This window comes from Brassica rapa, chromosome A05 (genome assembly GCF_000309985.2).
Source record: "Brassica rapa cultivar Chiifu-401-42 chromosome A05, CAAS_Brap_v3.01, whole genome shotgun sequence".
Lineage (NCBI taxonomy): Eukaryota > Viridiplantae > Streptophyta > Magnoliopsida > Brassicales > Brassicaceae > Brassica > Brassica rapa.
In genome coordinates, this window is record NC_024799.2 from 11,269,831 (window position 1) to 11,295,525 (window position 25,695).

The 25,695-nt window shown below is 34.6% G+C and overlaps 3 protein-coding genes and 1 non-coding gene across 4 annotated transcripts; 1 reads left to right on the top strand and 3 right to left on the bottom strand.

Annotated features, from left to right (window-relative positions):
- The first annotated feature begins 1,541 nt into the window (after positions 1-1,541).
- LOC117134555 lies at positions 1,542-1,648 on the top strand. The gene has a single exon (XR_004458739.1). It is a non-coding gene; the product is annotated as a small nucleolar RNA R71 (small nucleolar RNA).
- Positions 1,649-4,207: 2,559 nt separating this feature from the next.
- LOC117134334 (myrosinase 4-like) lies at positions 4,208-7,045 on the bottom strand. Its single transcript, XM_033292608.1, has 13 exons — positions 6,857-7,045; positions 6,663-6,723; positions 6,461-6,519; positions 6,293-6,368; positions 6,099-6,176; positions 5,922-6,009; positions 5,563-5,806; positions 5,347-5,465; positions 4,974-5,185; positions 4,856-4,887; positions 4,663-4,759; positions 4,463-4,571; positions 4,208-4,379 (listed from the first exon to the last, which is right to left on the bottom strand). Exons 1-13 carry the CDS (start codon positions 7,043-7,045, stop codon positions 4,208-4,210), a joined length of 1,536 nt encoding a protein of 511 aa, XP_033148499.1.
- A 2,631-nt stretch (positions 7,046-9,676) lies between these two features.
- On the bottom strand, positions 9,677-13,920 carry LOC117134335 (myrosinase 4-like). Its single transcript, XM_033292609.1, has 13 exons — positions 13,732-13,920; positions 13,546-13,606; positions 13,345-13,403; positions 13,177-13,252; positions 12,983-13,060; positions 12,806-12,893; positions 12,447-12,690; positions 12,231-12,349; positions 11,858-12,069; positions 11,740-11,771; positions 11,548-11,644; positions 11,346-11,454; positions 9,677-11,262 (listed from the first exon to the last, which is right to left on the bottom strand). Exons 1-13 carry the CDS (start codon positions 13,918-13,920, stop codon positions 11,091-11,093), a joined length of 1,536 nt encoding a protein of 511 aa, XP_033148500.1. The 3' UTR covers positions 9,677-11,090.
- A 3,927-nt stretch (positions 13,921-17,847) lies between these two features.
- Positions 17,848-20,801, bottom strand: LOC117134336 (myrosinase 4-like). The gene is made up of 14 exons (XM_033292610.1): positions 20,613-20,801; positions 20,423-20,483; positions 20,221-20,279; positions 20,053-20,128; positions 19,859-19,936; positions 19,682-19,769; positions 19,528-19,566; positions 19,322-19,469; positions 19,106-19,224; positions 18,733-18,944; positions 18,615-18,646; positions 18,423-18,519; positions 18,221-18,329; positions 17,848-18,137 (listed from the first exon to the last, which is right to left on the bottom strand). Exons 1-14 carry the CDS (start codon positions 20,799-20,801, stop codon positions 17,966-17,968), a joined length of 1,479 nt encoding a protein of 492 aa, XP_033148501.1. The 3' UTR covers positions 17,848-17,965.
- Positions 20,802-25,695: the final 4,894 nt, after the last annotated feature.

The window sequence follows — 25,695 nt, forward strand, 5'->3', positions numbered from 1 at the left end:
CCTCACCCATCTCAAGCACCACAAAATCTGTAGGTATCTCATACCTTCCAATCTTCACAGGGAGGTCCTCTAAGATGCCCACAGGGTACTTCACTGAACGATCAGCTAACACCAGAGAGAGTCTACACTTCTTGTACTGAGTGAATCCAAGCTTCTTTGCAACAGACAAAGGCATCAAGCTGACACTAGCTCCCAAATCGCAGAGACTTTTCTCAAATACCATAGGTCCAAGAGCACAAGGTAGTGTGAAGCTTCCTGGATCCTCTAATTTCTCTGGAACATCAAGCCTCTGGATGATGGCATTGCACTCATGGGTAAGATTCATCATGCTTTCCATCTCCTTCTTCTTTGCAGCTACAACATCTTTCAGGAAATTGTTGTATTGAGGAATCAACATGAAAGCATCGATGATGGGCATTGCAACCTGAGCTTCACTCATTTGCTTCTCAAACAGAGCTTTGTATTTCTCTAGCAGCTGCTTCTTGAATCTACCAGGGAATGGAAGTTTGGGTTCATAGGGAGGAGGAACAAAAGAACTTTCACTTGCTGGAGTAACAACTTCACCATCCTTTACTGTCTTCTTCTCCTCTCCAACCTTTCCTTTACCTTTGGCTTCCACTATCTTCTCCAAGATCTCGTCATTGATCTTCTCATCAACAATCACCACTTCATCATCTATGTTGATGGCAACCCCCTCACCTAATTTCTCAGCATCCTTGGTGAGGGTTCTAGGAGGTAACTGCTTACCACTCCTAAGGGTGATAGCTTTGGCCTCCTTGGGATTTTGGTCAGACTTTCCAGGTAGAGATCCTTGCTGGCGATTCTGGTGAGTGTTCATGGAAGCAAATTGATTCTCTAAATTCCTGACTGTAGAAGCAAGGTGTGAGAATTTGTTGTTGAGCTCATTGTAGCTCCCATCAATCTTGGAATGAAGGTTCTTCAACTCATAACCAACTTGCTTCTCACTTCTAGTCTGAGACTCCAAGATTTGCTTCAGTAAGGTATCAGTGCTGCTCTCTTGAGGAGCAGAGGAACCAGACGAGGGGTTTTGCTGAGGCTGATAGCTGCCTTGCTGGTTGTTTCTTGGCGGATAGCCACTCTGCTGGTTGTTGGAATAGGACTTCTGTTGGTAGTTGTTGTACTGAAAGTTGGGTTCTTTCTTGTACCAGCTACCATTGTTGTTGATGAAACACAGCTCTTCCTGACCTTCCAAACCCTCAACTTCATGGACAATAGCTGGTGTCTCTTGGCTTGGGTTGCCGACAAAGTGCAGCTGCTCTTGGGTAGCTTCATCAGCAAGGAGGATGTCTATCTTATCCTGTAGAGCTTTCAACTCCTTCCTCGTTTGCTTATCCTCAGTTCTACTGCTTCTGTCGTGGTCTCCACTGTAGACTGCATCACTCTTTACCATGTTGTCAACCAGTTCTTCTGCATCCTCCTCAGTTCTCCCCAAGAAGAACCCATTGCTAGCTGTATCCAGTCTGGCTCTGTACTTAGGAAGAGCACCACGGTAGAATGTGCTTAGCTAGCTCTCCTTAGAAAAGCCATGGTGTGGGCATTGAGCTTGGTAGCCCTTGAATCTCTCCCAGGCTTCACTGAAGCCTTCCAAGTTCTTCTGTTGAAAGCTGGAAATCTCGTTTCTCAGCTTAGCAGTTCTTGAAGTAGAGAAGAACTTCTCCAAGAATGCTTTCTTGCAGTCATCCCAAGTAGTGATGGAGTCACTGGGTAGAGACTTCTCCCACTGACGTGCCTTATCCCCCAAAGAGAAAGGGAATAGCTTGAGCTTTAAGGCATCTTCGGACACACCATTGGTTTTTGACAACCCACAGTAGCTGTCGAACCTGTCCAAGTGATCAAATGGATCCTCTAGAGCTAAGCCATGATACTTGTTGTTCTCGATCACGTTGAGGAGTCCTGACTTGATCTCAAAGTTGTTGGCTGCCACAGCGGGTGCTCGGATTCCCAATCTATGACCATGAATGTTGGGGCGGTCGTAAGTGCCAATGGGTCGAGCTGCTCGCTGTTGGTTTTGAGGTATGTCTCCCATATCAGTGTTCAGTCTCTGCAATTGAGCCTGATGTTCTTCTTCTCTTCTCTTTCTAGTACACTCTCTCTCTAAAGCCCTGATGTCTGCTGCTCTTGGAACTAGGTTTGATGGACCCCTGCTCCTCAAGTTCATACACCTGTAGATTAAAGGGAGGTGAAGAAGAGTCAGTAACAAAAGAAAATAAAAATGACTTAGTCTCAAGCAATTGACTAAATCTCAATGTTTAAATCTACTCAGAATTTGGCAACGGCGCCAATTTGATGTTAGGAGTTTTCAAGGCTCCTAAGACAAATGTTGTAGTATAAATGATTGTCGAACCAGTTCTGAGGGATATCAAAGCACTGAGAATGCAAGTACTCACTTAATCTAAGTGCAACCAATGATTTAGATGGGTTTTAAGCTATGACTAAAACTAAAAAGCAAATAACAGAATGATACTTTCTTGACTAAGGGAAAAGAGAACTCATGGGCATAGGGATTAGACCTTGGGTGATCAAGTATCGAACTAAGGATGGCAAATGATCAATCAAACTATCAACCTTAAGCCTAGACACAATTCTAAGCAAGCTCTATGTCTAGATGAATGCTCATTTGCTAACATATCTCAAACATCAAATGTCTTTGGTTGAATAATATGAAAGCAATCATTACTAACAAGTCTATTAGCTATCTTAGCATCTTTAACAACAAATGTCTTTGGCAAAGTATACTAAAAGCCTAGGAGAGTTGTCTCAGGCATTTCATCAAACACCTTTTGGGTGGGAAATGTCTATTGATCAACTTTTGAGTGGCCAACTCAGAAGATGCATTATGAATACTCTACTAGCAAGGAACAAGAATGATCTACTCTAAAACATCCTAGAACTAACCTAATCACCCATAATCTCCCTAACCCATGAATTCAAAAGGTGATTACTCACTAATCTCCATGATTCCTCTTAAACCCATATTGGATTTCAGATTAATCATGTAGAGAAATAGATAAGAAATCAACAAGAACACAAGAACATAACAAATCAAAACCCAAGAGATGAACTTCTCAAGAGAGTTCTTGTGTCTTTCTCAATAGATCAAAGATAAAAGATAATCTGCCACTGGTGGCTACAAAAGATGTTTAAAACATAGGTTTTTCCAAGTGCAAAACGTCCAAAATAAATTGCAAAAAGGTCCTTAAGAAATCATGATTTTCGGCAGCAAAATAACGCGGAGCGACTTGCAGGTGTCGCTCCGGGAAGTCGCTCCAGGGCCGATTTTTGGTGTCTCCGGGCGAGAGGTCGCGAGCGACTTTGGTGTGTCGCTCCAACGGGTCGCTCTGGATCGGGAGCGACCTTGGTAGGTCGCTCTGAGAGGTCGCTCCAGGCTTCGCTTCGTGTCGTCTCGCCATAGAGACGCGAGCGACCTCGGGGTGTCGCTTTGGAAGGTCGCTCCGAGAGGGGTGTGAGATGCGAGCGACTTCGTGGTGTCGCTCCGGGAGGTCGCTCTGGGCTCGTTCTCGCGTCTCCGAGTGATGAAACCGCGAGCGACTTCTCCCTGTCGCTCTGGTAAGGTCGCTCCAATAGGGAAGTCAGAGCGACTTGGTGGTGTCGCTCCGGACTGGTCGCTCCATGCCTTGCTCGCCCAATGACCACTCTAAACACTCCTTTTTGAGCTCCAAATGTCTCCAGAAACTCCATGTGGTACTCAAATACCTGATAGAGACATATGTATGCAAAATGCAACCTAAACATGTCTAAATCCTAATCTATATGATGAAAATGTTTATGAATGAATGGATAAAACAATGTAAATATGCAAGATATCAGATGTCCTAATACATCATTGGTTTTCCATTTTTTTTTTGTTGTTCAAACAAGCCAGCGTGGTAATAATTAATAACGATATCAAATATTAGAGAACGTTGTAAACTTTTGACAAGTAATTGTTGGTCAGAGTATATAGAAACAAGAAGAAGAAAGCCTACACATGTATAATTTTCACGTTATTTATGAATTGACCGAAAACCAAGGCCTGGTCATTACAACTGTATTAGCAACACATACACATCATCGAAGCTTTATTAATTAATTATAATAAAAATAAAACAAACAATACATAGAGTAGAGTAATTATTAGATTCAGTAGGTTGGATGCACATAATTTATTAAAATATATTGATTCTTCTTATTGTTTGATAATGAACTTAGAAAACCATTTTCCAGAAGCTTTTTCTCTTCGATCAGCAGGATTAGTGAAATTGACCCAATTCATACCAAAGCGGAGAGTGTAACCATTTCCGAACTCGTAGTTATCCATCAAAGACCATGCAAAATACCCTGCTACGTTGCATCCATCACTGTAATATATTTGATATAATGTTAACACTTATAATGCTCAAAAGTATGTTAAATAAATTAAGTAAGAATCATTAAAACTCACTCGATAGAACATTTGAGACATGAAAGATGGCTGCAATGATTTTGAATTCGTCCATTATCAGCAAGAGCATCTGGCAGCGTTAAGTTTCCGGTATCAAGATCAGCAACTCCTGAAAATTTAACACAAGATTTTAACAAGATATATATATAACGTTTTCATTGGTTAATCGTATATGTATTGGTATGATGATATGTAAGTACCATTTTCAGTGATGTAGGTAAGTGGGTTTCCGTAATTGTTTTTGATATAGTTAAGAATCTGACGGATCCCTGGAGGGTAGTAGACGAAGCTAGGCGCCTGCACAAGAAGGGAACAAAAAAAAAAGAATTGAAATTTAAAAAATGCTACGATCTTTAAAAAAAATAATGATTCTAAATCAAAGTCGATGATAACCTGAACACCAATAGGTACTTTGTTGCGATAATCTGTAGGAAAGTAGAGAAAATTATATGAGTTTAACAAACCCACACACACACATATACATATAAGAAACACAATATTTTTTACATACATCCAAGAGTAACTCTTGCATCGGTTATGACATTAGGTTGTGTGGAACGAGGTGCGGTGGTCGCATATTGAGTAACGTAATAGTTCAACCCTAGAAAATCAAGTGATCCTTTGACTAATTTTGATTCTTGGGGTGTGAATTTGGGCAATCTATTTCCCACCATCTGTCGCATTATCTTTGGATATCTTCCATAGACCAGTGGATCCAAAAACCTTCATATATATAGCACAAAAATTATGAATTAAATACTGCAAGTATATTTTTCTAATTTCAAGGATTTATAACCAAAGCTTTATATATAAATATATATGTTTGCTCGTGTATATTCATGAGATGTGAGAGTCAAATAATTGACGTATATATATAAATATACCATCCGACGAAGAAATCAAATGCTCGCTTTGCAGCAGCCGTGTCGCGAATGCTATTTTCGTTTAATGGGGTGAACCATCTCCCGATCAAGGTCGTTCCTATCTTACCACCTTGTAATTTCTGCATGCATTGATATTTTTGGATTATAAGATACATATACCACATACAAATAATTTTGGAAGCAAAAATTTATGACATATTTGGTAAGTATATGAACCTGATATCTTTTTCTGTATAATTCTACAACTTTTGCATGAGCTAGAAGTTGGTTATGTCCAACTATATAAGGTTCGGTTCCAGAATCTCCTCCAAATTCACAGCCAGTGCACCGACCAGGCGGATACGATCCATCTCCATAACCTTTGCTTGCAAGAGAGTAAGGTTGGTTTAAAGTGATCCAAAATTTGACTCTGTCTCCAAACCTCTGGAATAGAAGCTCGGCATAGTTTTTGTAGTCCTCCCTGTCCATGTATCATACATATTCGATAAAATATAGATCAGATGTGATGTACGTAAATAACATAACCTAACTCAAAGAAAAACAGGTGTAATATATAATTTATTTAATGCACTTACACTATACGCCGGCTCAAGAAACCTCCATACTCATCTTCTAGAGTTTGGGGAACATCCCAGTGAAAGATTGTTACGTACGGTTCTATGCCTTTATTAATTCACACATTTATTCATAAGACAATTAGAATTTGCTCATATATGTATTGTGAAGAATACAAATTTGTATAACATTTTTACCATTTGCTTTTAACTCATTGATGAGGTTATTGTAGTATTTGATCCCGTTTTCGTCAATCCCTCCTATCAATCTTCCCTCTAAAGGTAAGCATATACACAATCATCACATTAGTTAAAAAAATATAATAATAATATAATAGCAATAATATCAATACTAACATTAATAAAATTATGTTCTTATCATATGCACTTACTTGGTAAGACCCTAGACCATGCTATTGAGAGCCGGTAGGCTTGTGCCTTCATTCTTTTCAGTAATTTGACATCCTCCTGTTAATCATATGAGAGTTCAAGAGTTAAATTACATTTCTGAAATGGAAAAACTACATGTATACACACATTCATCAATAATAGCTTCTCACCTTGTAAAGATCATACGAATCACAAGCAAGGTCTCCAGAACTGTGATCTGGAACTTTCTCTGTACATATACAGCAAACCGAAATTTGAGCATGACCTGGACATCTATGAGTGAAATCGTCCCATCCGTTGTTTGTACACTTAATTGCCCATACATGCTATTTAATTATACGGGGGATATTTTTTTTGAATGATTTTTATTACCTGGATATCTGTGAGTGTAATAATCCCATCCGTTAAGTGCTCTATGTGCTGCACCTTCAATCTGGTACAAATATATATATATATATATATATATAAATCATGCCGGCCGGGTTTTATATAGATAAAAATAATCTTAATAGATCGCTATATATATATATATCTTTTAAAATGGTCAGTAACAAAGAGATATGTACCTGGTAGGCGGAAGTAGCCGCACCAAAAGTGAAGTTCTTTGGAAAACTAGTTCGGTTGAATGTAAGGGGATTGTCGCAGTTGAAGGGTTCTTTAGCCTTACAGGCCGGGGTGGCAACATTTTGGCTACTTGAAACCGCAAAGAGAATGACAAGAATGGCCAAAGAGAAGTGAGCTTTTGGAATTTCCATGGTTGAGAGCATTGTTATGGGTTGCTTTCTTTAGTTCTTAGTTGTTTTAATTTGTTTTTTGTTTATGGGTAATTTGATGATGATGACTAAATAGTGAACTTGGAAAGGTTTATATAGAAAAATTTGCGTGCATGAGAATTTGCATGGGCTCTGAAGTAAACTCGTTACGTACGAATATTTGCAATGATTTTAATCCTCCATGTTCTCCACCTCACGACTTGCTGTCTCTTTTTGAAGTAAAATTCACATAATGTTAACGTAACAAATTTTCCAGATTTTATATACTGTTATCTAAGCAAGGATTGAGTTGTTAATACAAAGAAAGTTGATTCATTACGAATAAACAAATAACCATGTTGAGTTTTACGGCATCATATTCCTCTTGCTTAAATATGTAATGTCAAATACATATATAGCTTCACACACTATAAATACCCTCACATGTCTGAATGAGAATATATATGCTAATAAATGCTCATTCATTAATTCATATGCAATTTATTAATTTTATCTGACGGTTATATAATTAAATTAGGTATATTAGGCAATTTGGTTTATTATAAACTTTAAAAGTTTGTAAATTTAAGGATTTCCCTTCGAAACACATTCTCTTTTAGCTTATTATTAATCTACTTGTTTTAGTAGCAACCAAGAAAATTAAGACTTGTATCATTTAAACGAATTCAATATTATATTAGGAAACTAAAACTCTACTTAAAGGATTTGGAGGACATATATGAACCTAGAATTATGATATATAAATAACTTTGACTATTTTATATAAATTTTTAGGACTTACAATTCCTTAAATAGCGATGAGATGATATAACTTAAACATAAGTTAAATAAAAAAATATTACTAAACCGATTCTTGATCTATAATATGTAAATGAATATTTAAAATATTAATTTATACGTACATGTTAAAACACCAACTTTGAAATTTAGTATGATTTGAACTGAAAAAAAAATTCCAACTTGTACTTTTTGAAATGGAATGCAACACTCAAAATTTTTTATTTTTTTGGTCTAACACCCAAAACCAATTGATGCAAAACTGTTACATATTCTATAAAGGAGTATGTGTATACCTTTATTTGTTTATATTACTAGCTTCAAAGACCTTTATTTATTTTTGATGATTATATAAAGGGTTCGTGATCTTTGGCAGAGTGGTAATGGTTGGTCACTTCAAAGGATTGAACCATATATGTCAATTGAAAATCGTCTACGACTGGCCTCCGTAGTAGTGGATGAGGTCACTGGAGCAAAAGATAGAATGTCGTGGGGAGGAAGCAAAGATGGATCTTTTACGGTGACGTCTGCTTATGCCTCTCTGACTAGAGATGCTGAGCTGAGACCGAATATGGAGGAGTTTAATAGTCAGATATGGCGTGTTATTGCTCCAGAACGGGTCCGAGTCTTCTTATGGCTGGTAGCGCATCAAGCTATCATGACAAATATGGAACGCAAACGTAGACACATGACTGAGAATAGTGTGTGTCCATTGTGCAAAGGCGGCGAGGAAACTATTCTTCACGTTCTTCGCGATTGTCCTGCAGCTTCGGGGTTATGGACGCGAACGGTCCCACCATCTAAACAACCAAGATTCTTTAACCAAACTCTTATGGAATGGATGTTTGAGAATCTAGGGAGGAAGACGTCGGAACAGAGAGACTTATGGCCTACGCTTTTTGCTCTAACAGTTTGGTGGTGTTGGAAATGGAGATGTGGTTACGTCTTTGGTGAGGAAGGAAAATGTCGAGATAGAGTTCAATTCCTGAAAGATAAAGCTCAGGAGGTGATAAGTGCTAATGTGAAGCTTAGAAAGCACGTGGTAGCCCGAGAACGTGTGGAGAAATATATATCATGGTTGAGACCCGTTAATGGTTGGGTTAAACTGAATACCGATGGAGCGTCTAGAGGGCATTCTGGTTTTGCTACGGCTGGTGGGGTTGTGAGAGATGAGAGCGGGATGTGGCAGGGAGGTTTTGCGCTTAACATTGGCATTTGTTCAGCTACTTTGGCAGAATTGTGGGGAGTATACTATGGACTGTGTATCGCTTGGGATCGTGGATTTCGTAAAGTGGAAGTGGAGGTTGACTCTGAAAGCGTTGTGGGCTTTCTCAAGACAGGGATCCAAGATTCGAATCCTCTGTCATTCCTAGTACGTCTGTGCTATGGCTTCATATCAAGAGACTGGTCAGTCAAAATTTCTCACATATATAGAGAGGCTAATCATCTAGCAGATGAATTAGCTAACTATGCGTTTTCTTTACCTTTTGGTTTTCATTTATTTGAGGTTGTTCCAGAAAATGTTGTTTCTGTTTTGTTGGAGGATTGTCATGGGGTGTCCAGACCTCGGCAAATTTGCTTGTAATTTGGTTTCTAGTTTTTGAATAAAAAGTAGGAGACTCATGTCTCCTGCCTCCTACCAAAAAAAAAATTTTTGATGATTATATTGGGTATTAAGTCCCATTAATCATTACAACATTAATGGCATCCTTATAGCTATTACAGGTTACAGTGTAAATAGTACCGCTTTCCAGAGTTGGAAACATGTAGTTGACATTATCTATTTATACCCTAGCAATAAACTTAGAAAACCACTTTCCAGAATTTTTCTTTTTCTATCAGCAGGACTCGTGAAGTTAACCAAATGCATACCGAACCGCAGCGTATAACTCCACAAATTCATAATTTTCCATAAAAGAGTTTGCAAGGTATCATGTTACATTTCACCCATTTGTATACTAAAGTATTTAGCTTAATACTCGAACCTTTACACACAAAAAAATATCTCACACATAGACACGCGAATAACTCACTCAATTGCGCATTTGAGACATGAAAGATGGCTATAGTGGACCTGACTTCGTTCATTATCGTCTATCAATATTTCAGTTGTCAGATTTCCATAATCAGAAAAATCTGATTAAAGCTTCTTGCTTCATATATAAGTTTCTAGGGAGTTTTGGATGATAGACAACACTTGATGGTGTCTTGAAACCACTTGTCTTCGTCCACAAGGAAAATCTTGCCATCTACCGTATTTTTTGGAGCTTCACCTTTATTTACATATGGTTCCACAAACTACGGCCACCTAAAGCTCTCTTGGCCATCTTAGACCACAAAAAGTAGTTTACCTCCTTAAGGGTGATTGGAACAACCATTTGCCTTGAGTTTTCTATGGTTAGATCCAGAAAATAGATAATGAAATAGGTTGAACGCGGAAGAGATGAAGAGAATAGGAGATTATTGCTCTGATACCATGTTAGAATATGAGATTAACTTAATGAAGAATGATGAAAACACTGAAGAAGAATGAGGATGGTTGAGAGAATATGGAGAAGAGAGACTGGTAAACTTAATTCTCTTAATTTTTACAATTGCGGATACAATAGTTAAAAAGCAGGTATGAATTTCGAGGCTAGGCAAAACGATTAGCCTTACAAAAGAAGCAAATATAAAAGTAAATTTCTGCTTTACTGGATACTATTCACTTGCTAGTTTCTTGACTTTAACAACATGAAACCATGAACGTTGGTCGGAGGGATGCAATACATACATTTTCATGACTAACTTTTTGTACATAACAAATTTTTTGTGTTATTTTGGTGTCTTTAATCTAGAATTGCAGAGAACTATACAAACAAAGCAAAATGATTCGACTTTGCCCATTAATTAGGCATTAAGTATAATACATCATTGGTTTTCCACTTTTGTTGTTCAAACAAGCCAGCGTGGTAATAATTAATAACGATATCAAATATTAGAGAACGTTGTAAACTTTTGACAAGTAATTGTTGGTCAGAGTATATAGAAACAAGAAGAAGAAAGCCTACACATGTATAAATTTCACGTTATTTATGAATTGACCGAAAACCAAGGCCTGGTTATTACAACCGTATTAGCAACACATACACATCATCGAAGCTTTATTAATTAATTATAATAAAAATAAAACAAACAATACATAGAGTAGAGTAATTATTAGATTCAGTAGGTTGGATGCACATAATTTATTAAAATATATTGATTCTTCTTATTGTTTGATAATGAACTTAGAAAACCATTTTCCAGAAGCTTTTTCTCTTCGATCAGCAGGATTAGTGAAATTGACCCAATTCATACCAAAGCGGAGAGTGTAACCATTTCCGAACTCGTAGTTATCCATCAAAGACCATGCAAAATACCCTGCTACGTTGCATCCATCACTGTAATATATTTGAAATAATGTTAACACTTATAATGCTCAAAAGTATGTTAAATAAATTAAGTAAGAATCATTAAAACTCACTCGATAGAACATTTGAGACATGAAAGATGGCTGCAATGATTTTGAATTCGTCCATTATCAGCAAGAGCATCTGGCAGCGTTAAGTTTCCGGTATCAAGATCAGCAACTCCTGAAAATTTAACACAAGATTTTAACAAGATATATATATATAACGTTTTCATTGGTTAATCGTATATGTATTGGTATGATGATATGTAAGTACCATTTTCAGTGATGTAGGTAAGTGGGTTTCCGTAATTGTTTTTGATATAGTTAAGAATCTGACGGATCCCTGGAGGGTAGTAGACGAAGCTAGGCGCCTGCACAAGAAGGGAACAAAAAAAAAGAATTGAAATTTAAAAAATGCTACGATCTTTAAAAAAAATAATGATTCTAAATCAAAGTCGATGATAACCTGAACACCAATAGGTACTTTGTTGCGATAATCTGTAGGAAAGTAGAGAAAATTATATGAGTTTAACAAACCCACACACACACATATACATATAAGAAACACAATATTTTTTACATACATCCAAGAGTAACTCTTGCATCGGTTATGACATTAGGTTGTGTGGAACGAGGTGCGGTGGTCGCATATTGAGTAACGTAATAGTTCAACCCTAGAAAATCAAGTGATCCTTTGACTAATTTTGATTCTTGGGGTGTGAATTTGGGCAATCTATTTCCCACCATCTGTCGCATTATCTTTGGATATCTTCCATAGACCAGTGGATCCAAAAACCTTCATATATATAGCACAAAAATTATGAATTAAATACTGCAAGTATATTTTTCAAATTTCAAGGATTTATAACCAAAGCTTTATATATAAATATATATGTTTGCTCGTGTATATTCATGAGATGTGAGAGTCAAATAATTGACGTATATATATAAATATACCATCCGACGAAGAAATCAAATGCTCGCTTTGCAGCAGCCGTGTCGCGAATGCTATTTTCGTTTAATGGGGTGAACCATCTCCCGATCAAGGTCGTTCCTATCTTACCACCTTGTAATTTCTGCATGCATTGATATTTTTGGATTATAAGATACATATACCACATACAAATAATTTTGGAAGCAAAAATTTATGACATATTTGGTAAGTATATGAACCTGATATCTTTTTCTGTATAATTCTACAACTTTTGCATGAGCTAGAAGTTGGTTATGTCCAACTATATAAGGTTCGGTTCCAGAATCTCCTCCAAATTCACAGCCAGTGCACCGACCAGGCGGATACGATCCATCTCCATAACCTTTGCTTGCAAGAGAGTAAGGTTGGTTTAAAGTGATCCAAAATTTGACTCTGTCTCCAAACCTCTGGAATAGAAGCTCGGCATAGTTTTTGTAGTCCTCCCTGTCCATGTATCATACATATTCGATAAAATATAGATCAGATGTGATGTACGTAAATAACATAACCTAACTCAAAGAAAAACAGGTGTAATATATAATTTATTTAATGCACTTACACTATACGCCGGCTCAAGAAACCTCCATACTCATCTTCTAGAGTTTGGGGAACATCCCAGTGAAAGATTGTTACGTACGGTTCTATGCCTTTATTAATTCACACATTTATTCATAAGACAATTAGAATTTGCTCATATATGTATTGTGAAGAATACAAATTTGTATAACATTTTTACCATTTGCTTTTAACTCATTGATGAGGTTATTGTAGTATTTGATCCCGTTTTCGTCAATCCCTCCTATCAATCTTCCCTCTAAAGGTAAGCATATACACAATCATCACATTAGTTAAAAAAATATAATAATAATATAATAGCAATAATATCAATACTAACATTAATAAAATTATGTTCTTATCATATGCACTTACTTGGTAAGACCCTAGACCATGCTATTGAGAGCCGGTAGGCTTGTGCCTTCATTCTTTTCAGTAATTTGACATCCTCCTGTTAATCATATGAGAGTTCAAGAGTTAAATTACATTTCTGAAATGGAAAAACTACATGTATACACACATTCATCAATAATAGCTTCTCACCTTGTAAAGATCATACGAATCACAAGCAAGGTCTCCAGAACTGTGATCTGGAACTTTCTCTGTACATATACAGCAAACCGAAATTTGAGCATGAACTGGACATCTATGAGTGAAATCGTCCCATCCGTTGTTTGTACACTTAATTGCCCATACATGCTATTTAATTATACGGGGAATTTTTTTTTGAATGATTTTTATTACCTGGATATCTGTGAGTGTAATAATCCCATCCGTTAAGTGCTCTATGTGCTGCACCTTCAATCTGGTACAAATATATATATATATATATATATAAATCATGCCGGCCGGGTTTTATATAGATAAAAATAATCTTAATAGATCGCTATATATATCTTTTAAAATGGTCAGTAACAAAGAGATATGTACCTGGTAGGCGGAAGTAGCCGCACCAAAAGTGAAGTTCTTTGGAAAACTAGTTCGGTTGAATGTAAGGGGATTGTCGCAGTTGAAGGGTTCTTTAGCCTTACAGGCCGGGGTGGCAACATTTTGGCTACTTGAAACCGCAAAGAGAATGACAAGAATGGCCAAAGAGAAGTGAGCTTTTGGAATTTCCATGGTTGAGAGCATTGTTATGGGTTGCTTTCTTTAGTTCTTAGTTGTTTTAATTTGTTTTTTGTTTATGGGTAATTTGATGATGATGACTAAATAGTGAACTTGGAAAGGTTTATATAGAAAAATTTGCGTGCATGAGAATTTGCATGGGCTCTGAAGTAAACTCGTTACGTACGAATATTTGCAATGATTTTAATCCTCCATGTTCTCCACCTCACGACTTGCTGTCTCTTTTTGAAGTAAAATTCACATAATGTTAACGTAACAAATTTTCCAGATTTTATATACTGTTATCTAAGCAAGGATTGAGTTGTTAATACAAAGAAAGTTGATTCATTACGAATAAACAAATAACCATGTTGAGTTTTACGGCATCATATTCCTCTTGCTTAAATATGTAATGTCAAATACATATATACTTCACACACTATAAATACCCTCACATGTCTGAATGAGAATATATATGCTAATAAATGCTCATTCATTAATTCATATGCAATTTATTAATTTTATCTGACGGTTATATAATTAAATTAGGTATATTAGGCAATTTGGTTTATTATAAACTTTAAAAGTTTGTAAATTTAAGGATTTCCCTTCGAAACACATTCTCTTTTAGCTTATTATTAATCTACTTGTTTTAGTAGCAACCAAGCAAATTAAGACTTGTATCATTTAAACGAATTCAATATTATATTAGGAAACTAAAACTCTACTTAAAGGATTTGGAGGACATATATGAACCTAGAATTATGATATATAAATAACTTTGACTATTTTATATAAATTTTTAGGACTTACAATTCCTTAAATAGCGATGAGATGATATAACTTAAACATAAGTTAAATAAAAAAATATTACTAAACCGATTCTTGATCTATAATATGTAAATGAATATTTAAAATATTAATTTATACGTACATGTTAAAACACCAACTTTGAAATTTAGTATGATTTGAACTGAAAAAAAAATTCCAACTTGTACTTTTTGAAATGGAATGCAACACTCAAAATTTTTTATTTTTTTGGTCTAACACCCAAAACCAATTGATGCAAAACTGTTACATATTCTATAAAGGAGTATGTGTATACCTTTATTTGTTTATATTACTAGCTTCAAAGACCTTTATTTATTTTTGATGATTATATAAAGGGTTCGTGATCTTTGGCAGAGTGGTAATGGTTGGTCACTTCAAAGGATTGAACCATATATGTCAATTGAAAATCGTCTACGACTGGCCTCCGTAGTAGTGGATGAGGTCACTGGAGCAAAAGATAGAATGTCGTGGGGAGGAAGCAAAGATGGATCTTTTACGGTGACGTCTGCTTATGCCTCTCTGACTAGAGATGCTGAGCTGAGACCGAATATGGAGGAGTTTTAATAGTCAGATATGGCGTGTTATTGCTCCAGAACGGGTCCGAGTCTTCTTATGGCTGGTAGCGCATCAAGCTATCATGACAAATATGGAACGCAAACGTAGACACATGACTGAGAATAGTGTGTGTCCATTGTGCAAAGGCGGCGAGGAAACTATTCTTCACGTTCTTCGCGATTGTCCTGCAGCTTCGGGGTTATGGACGCGAACGGTCCCACCATCTAAACAACCAAGATTCTTTAACCAAACTCTTATGGAATGGATGTTTGAGAATCTAGGGAGGAAGACGTCGGAACAGAGAGACTTATGGCCTACGCTTTTTGCTCTAACAGTTTGGTGGTGTTGGAAATGGAGATGTGGTTACGTCTTTGGTGAGGAAGGAAAATGTCGAGATAGAGTTCAATTCCTGAAAGATAAAGCTCAGGAGGTGATAAGTGCTAATGTGAAGCTTAGAAAGCACGTGGTAGCCCGAGAACGTGTGGAGAAATATATATCATGGTTGAGACCCGTTAATGGTTGGGTTAAACTGAATACCGATGGAGCGTCTAGAGGGCATTCTGGTTTTGCTACGGCTGGTGGGGTTGTGAGAGATGAGAGCGGGATGTGGCAGGGAGGTTTTGCGCTTAACATTGGCATTTGTTCAGCTACTTTGGCGGAATTGTGGGGAGTATACTATGGACTGTGTATCGCTTGGGATCGTGGATTTCGTAAAGTGGAAGTGGAGGTTGACTCTGAAAGCGTTGTGGGCTTTCTCAAGACAGGGATCCAAGATTCGAATCCTCTGTCATTCCTAGTACGTCTGTGCTATGGCTTCATATCAAGAGACTGGTCAGTCAAAATTTCTCACATATATAGAGAGGCTAATCATCTAGCAGATGAATTAGCTAACTATGCGTTTTCTTTACCTTTTGCTTTTCATTTATTTGAGGTTGTTCCAGAAAATGTTGTTTCTGTTTTGTTGGAGGATTGTCATGGGGTGTCCAGACCTCGGCAAATTTGCTTGTAATTTGGTTTCTAGTTTTTGAATAAAAAGTAGGAGACTCATGTCTCCTGCCTCCTACCAAAAAAATTTTTTTTGATGATTATATTGGGTATTAAGTCCCATTAATCATTACAACATTAATGGCATCCTTATATCTATTACAGGTTACAGTGTAAATAGTACCGCTTTCCAGAGTTGGAAACATGTAGTTGACATTATCTATTTATACCCTAGCAATAAACTTAGAAAACCACTTTCCAGAATTTTTCTTTTTCTATCAGCAGGACTCGTGAAGTTAACCAAATGCATACCGAACCGCAGCGTATAACTCCACAAATTCATAATTTTCCATAAAAGAGTTTGCAAGGTATCATGTTACATTTCACCCATTTGTATACTAAAGTATTTAGCTTAATACTCGAACCTTTACACACAAAAAAATATCTCACACATAGACACGCGAATAACTCACTCAATTGCGCATTTGAGACATGAAAGATGGCTATAGTGGACCTGACTTCGTTCATTATCGTCTATCAATATTTCAGTTGTCAGATTTCCATAATCAGAAAAATCTGATTAAAGCTTCTTGCTTCATATATAAGTTTCTAGGGAGTTTTGGATGATAGACAACACTTGATGGTGTCTTGAAACCACTTGTCTTCGTCCACAAGGAAAATCTTGCCATCTACCGTATTTTTTGGAGCTTCACCTTTATTTACATATGGTTCCACAAACTACGGCCACCTAAAGCTCTCTTGGCCATCTTAGACCACAAAAAGTAGTTTACCTCCTTAAGGGTGATTGGAACAACCATTTGCCTTGAGTTTTCTATGGTTAGATCCAGAAAATAGATAATGAAATAGGTTGAACGCGGAAGAGATGAAGAGAATAGGAGATTATTGCTCTGATACCATGTTAGAATATGAGATTAACTTAATGAAGAATGATGAAAACACTGAAGAAGAATGAGGATGGTTGAGAGAATATGGAGAAGAGAGACTGGTAAACTTAATTCTCTTAATTTTTACAATTGCGGATACAATAGTTAAAAAGCAGGTATGAATTTCGAGGCTAGGCAAAACGATTAGCCGTACAAAAGAAGCAAATATAAAAGTAAATTTCTGCTTTACTGGATACTATTCACTTGCTAGTTTCTTGACTTTAACAACATGAAACCATGAACGTTGGTCGGAGGGATGCAATACATACATTTTCATGACTAACTTTTTGTACATAACAAATTTTTTGTGTTATTTTGGTGTCTTTAATCTAGAATTGCAGAGAACTATACAAACAAAGCAAAATGATTCGACTTTGCCCATTAATTAGGCATTAAGTATAATACATCATTGGTTTTCCACTTTTGTTGTTCAAACAAGCCAGCGTGGTAATAATTAATAACGATATCAAATATTAGAGAACGTTGTAAACTTTTGACAAGTAATTGTTGGTCAGAGTATATAGAAACAAGAAGAAGAAAGCCTACACATGTATAAATTTCACGTTATTTATGAATTGACCGAAAACCAAGGCCTGGTTATTACAACCGTATTAGCAACACATACACATCATCGAAGCTTTATTAATTAATTATAATAAAAATAAAACAAACAATACATAGAGTAGAGTAATTATTAGATTCAGTAGGTTGGATGCACATAATTTATTAAAATATATTGATTCTTCTTATTGTTTGATAATGAACTTAGAAAACCATTTTCCAGAAGCTTTTTCTCTTCGATCAGCAGGATTAGTGAAATTGACCCAATTCATACCAAAGCGGAGAGTGTAACCATTTCCGAACTCGTAGTTATCCATCAAAGACCATGCAAAATACCCTGCTACGTTGCATCCATCACTGTAATATATTTGAAATAATGTTAACACTTATAATGCTCAAAAGTATGTTAAATAAATTAAGTAAGAATCATTAAAACTCACTCGATAGAACATTTGAGACATGAAAGATGGCTGCAATGATTTTGAATTCGTCCATTATCAGCAAGAGCATCTGGCAGCGTTAAGTTTCCGGTATCAAGATCAGCAACTCCTGAAAATTTAACACAAGATTTTAACAAGATATATATATATAACGTTTTCATTGGTTAATCGTATATGTATTGGTATGATGATATGTAAGTACCATTTTCAGTGATGTAGGTAAGTGGGTTTCCGTAATTGTTTTTGATATAGTTAAGAATCTGACGGATCCCTGGAGGGTAGTAGACGAAGCTAGGCGCCTGCACAAGAAGGGAACAAAAAAAAAGAATTGAAATTTAAAAAATGCTACGATCTTTAAAAAAAATAATGATTCTAAATCAAAGTCGATGATAACCTGAACACCAATAGGTACTTTGTTGCGATAATCTGTAGGAAAGTAGAGAAAATTATATGAGTTTAACAAACCCACACACACACATATACATATAAGAAACACAATATTTTTTACATACATCCAAGAGTAACTCTTGCATCGGTTATGACATTAGGTTGTGTGGAACGAGGTGCGGTGGTCGCATATTGAGTAACGTAATAGTTCAACCCTAGAAAATCAAGTGATCCTTTGACTAATTTTGATTCTTGGGGTGTGAATTTGGGCAATCTATTTCCCACCATCTGTCGCATTATCTTTGGATATCTTCCATAGACCAGTGGATCCAAAAACCTTCATATATATAGCACAAAAATTATGAATTAAATACTGCAAGTATATTTTTCAAATTTCAAGGATTTATAACCAAAGCTTTATATATAAATATATATGTTTGCTCGTGTATATTCATGAGATGTGAGAGTCAAATAATTGACGTATATATATAAATATACCATCCGACGAAGAAATCAAATGCTCGCTTTGCAGCAGCCGTGTCGCGAATGCTATTTTCGTTTAATGGGGTGAACCATCTCCCGATCAAGGTCGTTCCTATCTTACCACCTTGTAATTTCTGCATGCATTGATATTTTTGGATTATAAGATACATATACCACATACAAATAATTTTGGAAGCAAAAATTTATGACATATTTGGTAAGTATATGAACCTGATATCTTTTTCTGTATAATTCTACAACTTTTGCATGAGCTAGAAGTTGGTTATGTCCAACTATATAAGGTTCGGTTCCAGAATCTCCTCCAAATTCACAGCCAGTGCACCGACCAGGCGGATACGATCCATCTCCATAACCTTTGCTTGCAAGAGAGTAAGGTTTGGTTTAAAGTGATCCAAAATTTGACTCTGTCTCCAAACCTCTGGAATAGAAGCTCGGCATAGTTTTTGTAGTCCTCCCTGTCCATGTATCATACATATTCGATAAAATATAGATCAGATGTGATGTACGTAAATAACATAACCTAACTCAAAGAAAAACAGGTGTAATATATAATTTATTTAATGCACTTACACTATACGCCGGCTCAAGAAACCTCCATACTCATCTTCTAGAGTTTGGGGAACATCCCAGTGAAAGATTGTTACGTACGGTTCTATGCCTTTATTAATTCACACATTTATTCATAAGACAATTAGAATTTGCTCATATATGTATTGTGAAGAATACAAATTTGTATAACATTTTTACCATTTGCTTTTAACTCATTGATGAGGTTATTGTAGTATTTGATCCCGTTTTCGTCAATCCCTCCTATCAATCTTCCCTCTAAAGGTAAGCATATACACAATCATCACATTAGTTAAAAAAATATAATAATAATATAATAGCAATAATATCAATACTAACATTAATAAAATTATGTTCTTATCATATGCACTTACTTGGTAAGACCCTAGACCATGCTATTGAGAGCCGGTAGGCTTGAGCCTTCATTCTTTTCAGTAATTTGACATCCTCCTGTTAATCATATGAGAGTTCAAGAGTTAAATTACATTTCTGAAATGGAAAAACTACATGTATACACACATTCATCAATAATAGCTTCTCACCTTGTAAAGATCATACGAATCACAAGCAAGGTCTCCAGAACTGTGATCTGGAACTTTCTCTGTACATATACAGCAAACCGAAATTTGAGCATGACCTGGACATCTATGAGTGAAATCGTCCCATCCGTTGTTTGTACACTTAATTGCCCATACATGCTATTTAATTATACGGGGGATATTTTTTTTGAATGATTTTTATTACCTGGATATCTGTGAGTGTAATAATCCCATCCGTTAAGTGCTCTATGTGCTGCACCTTCAATCTGGTACAAATATATATATATATATATATATAAATCATGCCGGCCGGGTTTTATATAGATAAAAATAATCTTAATAGATCGCTATATATATATATCTTTTAAAATGGTCAGTAACAAAGAGATATGTACCTGGTAGGCGGAAGTAGCCGCACCAAAAGTGAAGTTCTTTGGAAAACTAGTTCGGTTGAATGTAATGGGATTGTCGCAGTTGAAGGGTTCTTTAGCCTTACAGGCCGGGGTGGCAACATTTTGGCTACTTGAAACCGCAAAGAGAATGACAAGAATGGCCAAAGAGAAGTGAGCTTTTGGAATTTCCATGGTTGAGAGCATTGTTATGGGTTGCTTTCTTTAGTTCTTAGTTGTTTTAATTTGTTTTTTGTTTATGGGTAATTTGATGATGATGACTAAATAGTGAACTTGGAAAGGTTTATATAGAAAAATTTGCGTGCATGAGAATTTGCATGGGCTCTGAAGTAAACTCGTTACGTACGAATATTTGCAACGATTTTAATCTTCCATGTTCTCCACCTCACGACTTGCTGTCTCTTTTTGAAGTAAAATTCACATAATATTAACGTAACAAAATTTCCAGATTTTATATACTGTTATCTAAGCAAGGATTGAGTTGTTAATACAAAGAAAGTTGATTCATTACGAATAAACAAATAACCATGTTGAGTTTTACGGCATCATAGTCCTCTTGCTTAAATATGTATTGTCAAATACGTATATAGCTTCACACACTATAAATACCCTCACATGTCTGAATGAGAATATATATGCTAATAAATGCTCATTCATTAATTCATATTCAATTTATTAATTTCATCTGACGGTTATATAATTAAATTCGGCCTATTAGACAATCCTTAAAACTTAATCAATCAATTGAACAATTACTTGTTCACCGCTGTTTATTTACTTCTTTAAAACTATTCAATCTAGCTTATCTAGATAACTAGATAGATCTATTGCGTGCCTTAGCTTCCCGTGAATTTTATCTCTAAATACTACAATTGAACCTCTTATTTGAGAGAGTACAAATCACATGTAGGATAATTTGAGTGATATCACTTTGATAGTAACATATTCCATGAATCATTGATGTTTGCCACCTAAATCTTACTTTTGAAAAAAATCTACTCGGAACTACCACGAAACAATCCCACGGAAACGAGATAAATTTCTGATTAAACATTGGTCGCGATAAATTAACCTCGTCAAGGCTCTTGTACAGCCGAACTCGACAACCTTCATAAAATTATGCTCGACAACATTTCACGAAACAGCCTTCGTAAAATTAAACTCGGCGACATTATACGAAACATATTTTGTTGAATTAACTCGATAACATTTTGCGAAACAACTTTCGTAATACTAAAACTCAACGACATTTTACGAAACAGCTTTTGTAAAATTAAACTCGACGACATTTCACGAAATAACCTTCGTAAAATTAAACTCGACAACATTTTACGAAATAGCTTTTGTAAAGTTAAAACTCGATAAAACTTTGCAGAAATTCGTAAGATTCAAAAGTTGACAATATTTTACGAAACATCATTCGTAAAGACAAACAAGAACATTCAAAAAGACTCTCAGAGAAGGAAAGAGATGGAGCGAGAGCTGGAAGGTAAACTACACCTATCAGCCTTTGTAAACGGTCTCACCGTCCTCTCTCTTTTGCTTCATCGACCGTGACCTCTCACAAAAGATTCAAAGTCCAACGAGTCTTCCTGATCGCGCAACGAATCTTCCTAATCACCCTTGGCATCTTCTGTTCACCTTGGCTACCTGTAAACGCCAAAAGACTTTCGACAAGATGCCTATTCCTTTTCGTAAAGCCAATGATACGAATACCCAGATCTAAAAAATACGGATCGCTGAACCAAAACTGCAACACAGGCTTCAGCCTAAACGCGGCCAGGAAAGTAAAGAAATCCAGGAAGAATCGATATCCTTACAATCCGTAAGTGGTGGACAGACACGAGAAGAGGAATGTATAATGAGTAAGCCAAACGGAGAAGAGGCAAATCCAAATCTTCGAGAAAGCTAAGGTATGTACAACTTGGAATTTCCCAAAATCAGACTTGGAAACAAATAATACCAATAAACTTACTAAGTTTCGTTTATATGTCGCGTTAGGTTAATTTCATATATTATAATTATAACACGTATGATATCTTTGGTACATATTTCCATATTTAAATACGTAAAGGTACGATTAGAACATAATTCTAAGAATATATCTTCATAAAGAATTATATATTATATTCTATTAAACATTCTGCTTGAGACAGTTTTTAAAATAATATTTTTTTTATAGAATATGCAACTTAATGTTTTAATATATGTTAATTTTATTTTAAATAGCTAATTTATAGTTTTTTATAATGAAACAATATTATATTGACTGTATTTACATGATTTTTATCTTTATCAAAATATGAATCTGTAGCTATAAGAAAAACAAAATTATCTATATCCTGAAGTTTCTTCAAATATTCTGAATCTATAGATATGTTTTTGTTAGAATCCTAATTTTAATAAGTAATATATTATATTTAATATAAAATTAAATAAACATACAAATGTCAAATGTCTTGAAAATGTTTACGGGATCTCTGATATTATATTTTAAAATATCTTAAAATTAATCTTATATTGTTGATTAATTGTGTAGATAACTAAACTATACCTAATAGTTAATATTTTTTGATGAAAAGAAATTTATTAAAATCCAAAAATAATTTTATATTATATCCAAGTAATATAATAAAATCTTTTCAGATTTACTATTTTCTAAATTTGACATAAATGCTAAATATATATCACAAATCATATATGGTTTTTCTTTTAAATTTTTATTTTTCCATAACTATAAGAAGCATGTGTTAATATGACTAATAAAATGTAATAAAATTTAATTATATTCTTTCATTATTAACCAATAAAAAGTTCTCTATCGATTTGTTACTAACCAATTCAATTTATCAGAATTTTATAAATTTTAAATACATGCAAATTTACTTATCACAAATAATATTTAAATATATCATTCCGTGATATCCCGGAAAGTCATCTTTTATCTATATATATATATTATATATATATAATATATATATCTATATAATATATATACTATATATTAATATAATTATCGTGTGTGAAGCTATATATACCTGCACATGTCTGAAACTCTGAAATGAGAACATATATATGTTAATTAATTAATGAGAACATGCCCAATTTGGTTTATAATAATTTTTGGTTAACGGTTTTCGTTCGAAACACATTCTCTTTTAGCTTATTTTTCAATTTACTCATCTGTACAGATATATGGTTCCCTAGCTAAGGACATCTCCAAAAGACACTCTATAACTTCAAAAAAAGAAGTTTTTTGATCTCCAAAAAGGAACTTCAAAATTACAAATTTGAAGTTTTGAGGATTGAAACTCTATATATGAAGTTTCACTACTCAAAACTTCAAATTTGAAGTTTCATATTTTATTTGCATTTTGGTCCCTACAATACACATCACATTTATCATTCATAAATATTTTCTTGTTTATTGTTTTAATTCTTAAAAAATTATATCTCATAAATATTTTAAATTTTGTTTAAAGAATTTAAGTTTTACACATAAAATCAAATAAAAACTTTAAAATATGATTTAAAATATTTTAAACTTGATTTAGACAACAATAATATACAAAAGAAACATAACAAAAAAACTTTTAAAAATTACATGAAGCTATAACTATTACACAAATTTAAATATTACAATAACACTAATAGTCAGGTAAGTTTGATTCGAAACTTTCAAAATTTTCAAATATTGTCCAATTCTTTTGTAACTAAAGATGGTTGTTATTGTTGTTGTTGCTTTTGATGTTTTGTTTTGTACAATTCTCTCTTTTTCATATCAAATATATTCACGATTAATAATATCATCGATAAAAATTAGTATTTTAGCAATTATTTATGTTTTTCTTTTACATTCTTGTTCTAATCTAATGTATTTACAAATATTAATACCACATGGTTTCAATAACTTTTTAACTCTTAATCTACAAAGTAAAAATGAAGAGAGCTATTTTTACTTCAAAATGGACTAGTAGATCATATATGCATTACGAAAGTCATTTTATGGAATAGTATGTTATTTTGTTTGAAGTTTAATATTAACTAAGGTATTTTATTTAAAATTTTATATTTTAATATAATATTTATTAATTACTATTGTTGTAATGTTTTTATATATGTGCTAGTTATTTATAAAATTTATATGAATTCAAATTAGTTATGACAAATATAAGGACCATATTATGTGTTCAAATAAAAAAAAATAAGGACCATATTATAAAATACAAATAGTTTTGAAGTTGAGTTTGAAGTTTTGCTTTTGGAGAAGAACAATTTTAAACTTCAAATATATAGTTTTGGAAACTTTAAAATAAAGTTTTTTTTTGGAGATGCTTTAAGCAAATTAAGACTTGTTTCATTCTAAGTTTAAACACATTCAATATGATATCAAGAATCTTGGCAAAAACAAAATTAGGGCTTACTGAAAAAATGACTCAAAATTCAAAGTCAAACACAAACTAACCCATGATTTTATTACTTTTGGGCTCGAACTCGCGCATTCCAACACAACTAAAAGCATTTTAACCACCAGATTAAAATAAGTTTCTTGTTATTATTATTTTTATGAGTAAGAACAATTTTGAGAAAATTATATACACTAGAAATTAAGTATGAAAAAATGTATGTTTATTGATTATGTGAGAAGATACAAAAGCATTGAGACAATATGTTTGCTATCAAAGAATTCGGATCCCCCCCCCCCTTCTTTGTTCTTGGTTCTTCTTCTATAGATAGACAGAGGTGGATCGTAAGGATACTATGATCTCTGACGAGTATCAGGTGCGTTTATGATTGTCTTTAATATCTTGTCCTATGTTATGTTCAGGACTGAATACGACAGCTCGGCATGGATCATCTTCCTAGCTCGGTATAAGCCATGATAATCTTCGTAGGCCGAATATCTTCTCTTGTGCCTTAGAGACATTAGACCAGATTCTTGGATAGGGTCTGGAATGGGCTGAGACTCGCCTCTGACAATAGCCAAATGATTTTTTTTTAAATTAACTAGTATTTTATCAAGTAAATAAGTAGGTAACAACGTGGAATAGAGAAGAGATACAAAATA

Excerpts from the sequence above, each read along its gene's own strand:
- LOC117134336 (XM_033292610.1), bottom strand. The coding sequence starts at position 20,801 with ATGGAAATTCCAAAAGCTCACTTCTCTTTGGCCATTCTTGTCATTCTC. Across the intron at positions 19,567-19,681 it reads TTCTTGAGCCGGCGTATAGT|GGAGGACTACAAAAACTATG; the intron begins GTAAGTGCATTA and ends ATACATGGACAG. Across the intron at positions 18,138-18,220 it reads TGTCTCAAATGTTCTATCGA|TGATGGATGCAACGTAGCAG; the intron begins GTGAGTTTTAAT and ends AATATATTACAG.
- LOC117134334 (XM_033292608.1), bottom strand. The coding sequence starts at position 7,045 with ATGGAAATTCCAAAAGCTCACTTCTCTTTGGCCATTCTTGTCATTCTC. Across the intron at positions 5,807-5,921 it reads TTCTTGAGCCGGCGTATAGT|GGAGGACTACAAAAACTATG; the intron begins GTAAGTGCATTA and ends ATACATGGACAG. Across the intron at positions 4,572-4,662 it reads TACCTACATCACTGAAAATG|GAGTTGCTGATCTTGATACC; the intron begins GTACTTACATAT and ends TTAAATTTTCAG.
- LOC117134335 (XM_033292609.1), bottom strand. The coding sequence starts at position 13,920 with ATGGAAATTCCAAAAGCTCACTTCTCTTTGGCCATTCTTGTCATTCTC. Across the intron at positions 13,061-13,176 it reads ATGGTCTAGGGTCTTACCAA|AGGGAAGATTGATAGGAGGG; the intron begins GTAAGTGCATAT and ends GCTTACCTTTAG. Across the intron at positions 12,070-12,230 it reads TTTGATTTCTTCGTCGGATG|GTTTTTGGATCCACTGGTCT; the intron begins GTATATTTATAT and ends ATATATATGAAG.